Here is a 7,636-nt window from a genome sequence, read left to right as displayed (position 1 = left end):
CTATATAAAACGTTATCGGGGAACTTTTACTGTAACTGATAAAACTTACAATCACTCAAAAATATTATTGAATATTAGACTAAAGATGTCTAATATGATGAAGACCATCAATCCACTATTTTGTCTATGTATCAATCAATCCAACATTTTGTCTATCAATCTATCAATCAATCCACATGTTTAAAAAATGTCAGGTAGTCATAATATAATACCCTATGTGTCTGATATTGCATCTCTTAATAATAAAGTAGTTTGTGTTGTTTGGAATATACATGATACTGTTTAGTTGTTTACAGCAAACTGCTTGAATTCATGTCCTCTTCATTTAGGTCTATACTGGCACTGCTGCCTTATGGGTGAGCTACTGTCATGTATGGATGTGTTGTTATGTTGAGAACAGTGGAGGCTCCTCAGAGGAGGAAGGGAAGGACCATCCTCCTCAGTGAATTTCATAAAAATAAAAATAGTAGAACATTAAAAAGGTTATCCTTTTTAGATAAAACTACACTAAATATATTCACGTCACCAAATAATTGATTAAAACACAGTGTTTTGCAATGAAGGTCTACAGTAGCTTCAACAGCACTCTGTAGGGTAGCACCATGGTGTAGCCGGAGGACAGCTAGCTTCCGTCCTCTGGGTAAATTGCCTTCAATACAAAATTATGACAACTTCCACCCGATCAAAGGATCAGAGAATGATAAGCTACAGCTAGCTAGTACTGCAGTGCATAAAATGTGGTGAGTAGTTGACTCAAAGACAGAGAAAGACAATAGTTTAACAGTTTTTAACAAAATCATTTATTAAAAAATTAAGGAGAAGCAAGAGAGAGCGAGAGATATTTTGTATTTTTTAAACTTTCACTTACTTAGCTAGCAAATGCCGCTAGCTAGCTAGTTTAGCCTACTGAAACACCCGGCTCAAACAGAGGGATGCTATGTTACCTAGCTGCCTATGACGTGACCTTCCTGTCCGGGTTGGCGCCCCCCCTTGGGCTGTGCCGTGGCGGAGATCATTGTGGGCTATACTCAGCCTTGTCTCAGGATGGTAAGTTTGTTGACGATATCCCTCTAGTGGTGTGGGGGCTGTGCTTTGGCAAAGTGGGTGGGGTTATATCCTGCCTGTTTGGCCCTGTCCGGGGATATCATCGGACGGGGCCACAGTGTCTCCCGACCCCTCCTGTCTCAGCCTCCAGTATTTATGCTGCAGTAGTTTGTGTCGGGGGGCTAGGGTCAGTTTGTTATATCTGGAGTATTTCTCCTGTCTTATCCGGTGTCCTGTGTGAATTTAGGTATGCTCTCTCTAATTCTCTCTCTCTTTCTCTCTCTTTCTCTCTTTTTCACTCTTCTTTCTCTCTCTCGGAGGACCTGAGCCCTAGGACCATGCCTCAGGACTACCTGGCCTAATGACTCCTTGCTGTCTCCAGTCCACCTGGCCGTGCTGCTGCTCCAGTTTCAACTGTTCTGCCTGCGGCTATGGAACCCTGACCTGTTCACCGGATATGCTACCTGTCCCAGACCTGATGTTTTCAACTCTCTAGAGACAGCAGGAGCGGTAGAGATACTCTGAATGATCGGCTATGAAAAGCCAACTGACATTTACTCTTGAGGTGCTGACCTGTTGCACCCTCGACAACCACTGTGATTATTATTACTTGACCCTGCTGGTCATCTATGAACATTTGAACATCTTGGCCATGTTCTGTTATAATCTTCACCCGGCACAGCCAGAAGAGGACTGGCCACCCCTCATAGCCTGGTTCCTCTCTAGGTTTCTTCCCAGGTTCTGGCCTTTCTAGGGAGTTTTTCCTTGCCACTGTGCTTCTATACCTGCATTGCTTGCTGTTTGGAGTTTTAGGCTGGGTAAGCTGATGTAAGAAGGGCTTTATAAATACTTTTGATTGATTGACTAACCAACACAAACACTGGAACTCTTCCAAGTCAAGGTAAGCTTTAGATTTTATTAATTTATTGCCACCGGGGTCCACTGGTGTAACTGCTAAACTGCTTACTAAACTGCTTACTGACTGTACACTAACATTACTGCATGATTGTATTGTGTTTACTAATGCGTTAGTTCTATTAGCTATGTTGACTATGACGTTACTTTAGCTATTATGGTGACAATGATGTAGGCTGTGTGTAGTGGTTATAGTTTGTTTTGGAAAGTCTTTTTCACCTGGTCCCATACAGCTAATGCATTAAGGTCCACAAGCGAAAAAGAAAAGGTGAGAGGAGGAGAGCGCATACATGCGAGAAGGAATACAACGTGGCTGCTATGAAAGTGAACTGTGTTAACGTGTGATCAGTGGTGTATTCATTCCACCGATTCTATTGAAAAACGTTTCTTAAATGGGAGCAAACGGAACGAAACAGGGATAAACATACCTGAATTTGTCCAATAGAAACTCTCATTTGCAACTGTTAGACTAATGATTACACCCTAGATGAGCTAAATGCAGGTAAGACTATGCAATGCGGTATCGAATGTGCCATTGTCTGTCATCTTACATTTTTCTTTTCGACCTGTGTGCAACTACGTTGTAAACTTTCATTCATAGGTTAGGTTGTAGCAACTTCATGATTGGTATAGGGAAAATTCTACTATCATGTACAGTAGTAGCCTGGATCTATCAATGTTACATTGAACTGAGTGAATGGAGTATGAATAACAGTAATCCAATATGCTGTAATAGAAAAGGCCATGCTAATGAAAATTATATATATTTTTTGAATTGTCCTCCCTCATCTTAAATAGCACTGACTGCCACTGGATGAGAAGCCAGTTTGGGTTGCTTTGCTGTGCAACATGCTAAAGTGTTCTACCAAGATTCCGACCCAAACACTTATTTCCACAGGGGAAAAAAAACATCTTTATTAATATCTTTAAAAATGTATGTGAACAATACTAGACAAAATATGTACAACAAGCAACCATCTGTTAGATCCTAAAATACAAATCCAAGTACCTAGTTCTATATAAAACTAACATTTTGCCTTAACGTTACATTCACTCTCCTCTCTTTGCCACAGACTCAATAATTAATACAAATACAGTTAGACATCCGCCACAATTGTTGTCTGCTATAAACAAGTAAAGGCAACAGCATAAACTTAGATCAGGACAGAAATTGACCAGACGAGAAATTAATAATGAGCATGATGCAAATCAGGTCTAGCACAATGCTATGTACACATTCTCTTGGCATACAGCAAAATGGCCTGCTAAAACTCTCTCCTTCTAGTCACAATGAAAATACACTCTGTAGGTCATGTATCAAAAATAGATATGTACAAGTAGTATAAACAAAATAATTACAAGACATTACCTCACAAGAACTACTTGCACGAATGGTAGTGAGTTACAAACTCAAAACTAAAATCACTTCTGTATTTACATCATGAGTGACGCAGATCAGGTCCGGTGACACCATCCTGACTTGTTTAAAGAATAAAAATCAATTTAGCTGCAAGGTACACTTGGTGGGTGAAGAGGGAGCAATGGATTTTGTGACTACTCTGGTCAACATAAACCAGAGACGTATTTGGTAGCGTTCTAGTCTAAAGGACGGTCTGCCGCAGTTTCAGTTTCATCCTCCAGTGACAGGTTTACAACACGTAGAAACTCAAGCAGCATCTACAGGGGCTTCGTTACAATTCTTACATTCATTACAGACCGATGTGCGCAAAGGGCAGGTCCGAATGGCTGGGGGCTGTGCTGTCTGCGAATCACATTCTGGGTTTAACTCTGAGATTAAACAGAAGTGCAGAGAAACCATCCCCATGGTAAGTCTCACCCTCAAACACTTTTGTCATGTTCTTGTGTAGACCATCTCTTTACAGTTACTCAGAACTTTGCAACAGGTCATATTTGAGCCTCTAAAGGGACTGAGCTTCAGTGCTGACTGGCTCCAAGGCTCCTCTCAGTGTATGGTTGCTAGCTTGGAGGGCGGTGGCTACTGTGTTTGTGTGTAACAGTTGCTGTTTGCTCTCAAAGGGAGAATGTGGGCTGAGGGGTGAAACAGCTGCTTGCTGGTGCTCTCATCTTTGTTTTCCCATTCCCAGGATGCCTTCCAGCAGGCGATTCATTCAACACCAAATATTCATAGAGTAGGGTGCAAACACAAAAGTGTATCAGTCTTTGGATTCAAAGTTCATGGGGGGGACTTGCTTTAAAGCTTGGAAGAGAGCTGGTGAATCCATAGGTGTCTGGTGGTGTGCCGGGGAACCTGGCCTGGGCGACATTACCAGGTTTTGGGGTAGTTTCTCTGGAGACAAGCTGGCTGCAGAGCCACTCATGCCTGGGTACAAAAGGGGCATGCCCCCTTGGTACCAGCACTTCTCCAGCATGGGCCATGCTGCAGCCATTTGGGGGATGAGGTAGAAGGGCATGCAGAGTGGGGTCTGGTGTTGGGAGAAGCTCATGTAGCTTCCGTGGCTGCTGACCACCTGTCCAGAGGAAGACTCATCCTCTGAGGAGTCAGCTCTTAACCTCTTGACCTGGGGCTCATCACCCTCCTGCTTGATGCCACCTCCTGCCATCCTCTCAGCCACATCATACTTGAGCTCCCCCTCCTTGCCGTAGCAGCTTGTGCGTTGGCCTTTGGGGTCCCGTTTCTCGTGTTCCCCTCCATAGCCGCTGTCAGTGTCTGTGTCACTGCCACTCTGCTCCCCATGTCCGTGGGGGTATGTCCTTTGAATGACAGACACAAAGTTCTTGGCGTTACCCTCGTTGCCCTTAGGCGGATGACCAGCAGGCTTTTCCATGCTCTCGACGGGTTTGTGGGTAGACTCTTCTGGCTGGGGCCTGGGTGGACTCTGGAGCACCTCTGATGCTACTTTCTGGAGATGGCTGATCATGTGGGAGGGGGTCAGGTGGTCTTTGCTGCTCTCCTGGTTAGCCAGGTACTGAAGGACCTCCTTAGCACAGACGTGGAAACCAAGGCGGAACATCTCCTCACTGTTCTCTGAGCTAACACTGCTCTGATCACCTGTGAGAAACAAAGTCATATCAGATATATTCAATAATACTACAGTTTTGGCAATGAAACCACCATCTCGATGGTATGTCAATAATAAATAATACTATTGATCGGGGGAATAGGGTGTCGCCCATAATAAAATGAAACAGTGTATCTCACGGTGTCGAACTTACTGATTTGCATGCCATTCTGCAATGCAATGATTTTCTGCTGCTGCTGATCCAGGAGAGTGCTCAGGGCTTTCACATGCTTCAGGGTGAGTTCCAACACCACAGCTTTCTCCAAATGGCCCAACGTCTAAAACAGGAAAACCTTCCATAAGCATGTTGATCTTTCTTATGTAACACTTTCAGCAGCTGAACAAAGGACAAACCACCACAGGGGGAAGGCAGGGAATCCGCACACACCAACATTCAAACACAATGCAATAAATATAACTTAAAAGCATAGTTGATCAATGTACTATTTATGTAATATGTATTGTATTTAAAGTCTTTGTGTCAATATGTGTAGGCAGTTAAATCAATTAATTATAATTAGCCAAACTTTTCAGTATGATGATATGAACAATTATTGATATATTAATAAAAATAATAAAACACATTTACAAAAGGCAACAGTAAACACGTCGTTCCCCACAAATGATGCAGATTTCAGTTAATTACTATAGCTCCCGCCTTTGGCCAATCAATCAGTGTAATTTTGTAAATGACGGATCTCTATGGCAAAACGCATAATTCACCCACGTTTTGTCAACATCGGCCCGGTGCTGTCTAAGATATCGCGTTTAACATACGATCGAACGAACCGACAGAGACAGATCCACAGTTCCCTCCCGATTTCATCGTGGGGGATAATTATGAGGAAAAAAAATCGAATTATAACTTTCCTTTGTCATATCAGGCAAAATGTTTGAATTAAATGTCAGACTAATCAAGGCGTTGATTCGACCAAACAAATCAAACATTAACCAGATGGCGCTAGACCTTTTGCATTGCTATTACATCGTCAGTACACATGAAATTCGTACTCACTGCAAGTTTAAGATGTTCTGGCAATAAATCCTTCAGTTGGGCAATGCATTCATTGATTCTGTCACGTCTTTTCTTCTCAATCAATCGGTGGGGTAACTTGTATGACTCCTGAGGGAAAACATGCATACATTTGTGAGTCAATGTGTAAGATATATTCAATATGGAATAAGAATGAATATATTACCAAAGATGAACATTTTGTTTTAAACTAAATGAACAAAATGTTTAAAGTAAAGAACTGTAGCATACCTTAGTGTCTTCCCCGCGCTTCAACCCCCGTCGGGGTTTGAACACGTACATTGGGAAATCCATTCTATAGGACAATGATAATAAAATATTGATAAGAAATCATGCTTAGTTATTTATTTATTTACACAACAATACCAGGTTGTTTTGCAATGTTATAATGCATAAATTGCCAGCTCTTTCTGGGGACTTACCCTTGCATGTCTGCCATCTCCAGCAACTGGTGTTTTACCATACAAGGTGGAGGTTGTGCACTTGTAATCCTCTCCATTTTGCGTCTTTATTAAATCCAAATATTGGTCTTCAAAAAATTCAACCTTAAAAATAGGCTTCTTCAGATCTGTTTCAATAGTCAGCAAATATTGTAATTTAAGAAATAAATATTTTTCTTCTTCTTCTTGCTATTATTGTTATGTTCTTCTGTTCAATAGCTAACACTTTTTCTATAAAGAATAATCTTTCAACGGGCTGTTGCTTTGCAGACTGTCAATGTGATGGTGTCACTCTGAGATCCAAGCACAGCAATGGTTTAGAAGCTCTACTCCAGGGTAAATGTGTGAGAGGGGTGGTTTGGTCTACGTGTTAAATAAACCCTGTGACAAGACAGTCTCTCCGTTGGAGAGCTGACCTACCTCCGTCACATGAGCCTCACGTGTTGGACGGCGCTTCCAACCCATCCCCTTTCTGTGCGATCTGCACGAGAATGGCCCTCCCTCTTATTCTAGCGGGCTGGGTTTATGCATCATTGGCTGTGTCACGTGTACCACCATGCTACAGCTACGCCACGAGACTTTAAAACAACTCTAGGCGGAACGTGCAAGTCGACCATGTTTACTAGATAGAGAGTGGGGAGAATTCCTTCCATACATTAAAGCCCAATCGATTTGTTCTTTATGAAGGCTACTGGCATGTTGTACATTCTGCCAACTGTACTTTCATGTACAACTTCAATATGCAGAATAATGACATAGGCCTATACACTGAGTGTACAAACATTAGGAACCAGTTTCCTCTTTCCATTACATATACTGACCAGGCGAATCCAGGTTAAAGCTTTGATCCCTTATTGATGTCACTTTAAATCCATTTCAGTCAGTGTAGATAAAACGGAGACAGGTTAAAGGAGGATTTTTAAGCCTTGAGAAAATTGAGACAAGGATTGTTTATGTGTGCCATTCAGAGGGTGAATGGGCGAGACAAACTATTTAAGTGCCTTTGAACAAGGTATGGTAGGTAGTAGGTGGTTTGTGTGTCAAGAACTGCAATGCTGATGTTTTTTTCACACTCAACAGTTTCCCATGTGTATCAGTCTTCCCTGTGGCTCAGTTGGTAGATCATGTTGTTTGCAATGTCATCATGGTGTGTGCAACAGCAG

General features: G+C 42.1%; 1 protein-coding gene across 1 annotated transcript; it reads right to left on the bottom strand.

The window, feature by feature from the left end:
- Positions 1–2,845: 2,845 nt before the first annotated feature.
- Positions 2,846–6,803, bottom strand: LOC106582864 (class E basic helix-loop-helix protein 40). Its single transcript, XM_014166427.3, has 5 exons — positions 6,456–6,803; positions 6,265–6,328; positions 6,016–6,123; positions 5,155–5,278; positions 2,846–4,990 (listed from the first exon to the last, which is right to left on the bottom strand). Exons 1-5 carry the CDS (start codon positions 6,530–6,532, stop codon positions 4,134–4,136), a joined length of 1,230 nt encoding a protein of 409 aa, XP_014021902.1. The 5' UTR covers positions 6,533–6,803; the 3' UTR covers positions 2,846–4,133.
- Between the last annotated feature and the right edge of the window lie 833 nt (positions 6,804–7,636).

The sequence above is a fragment of the Salmo salar genome, chromosome 22 (assembly GCF_965601325.2).
Source record: "Salmo salar chromosome 22, fSalSal1, whole genome shotgun sequence".
In the NCBI taxonomy this organism is placed as follows: domain Eukaryota; kingdom Metazoa; phylum Chordata; class Actinopteri; order Salmoniformes; family Salmonidae; genus Salmo; species Salmo salar.
Note: the sequence above shows the minus strand (reverse complement) of the source record. Positions and strands in the feature narration are given on the sequence as shown.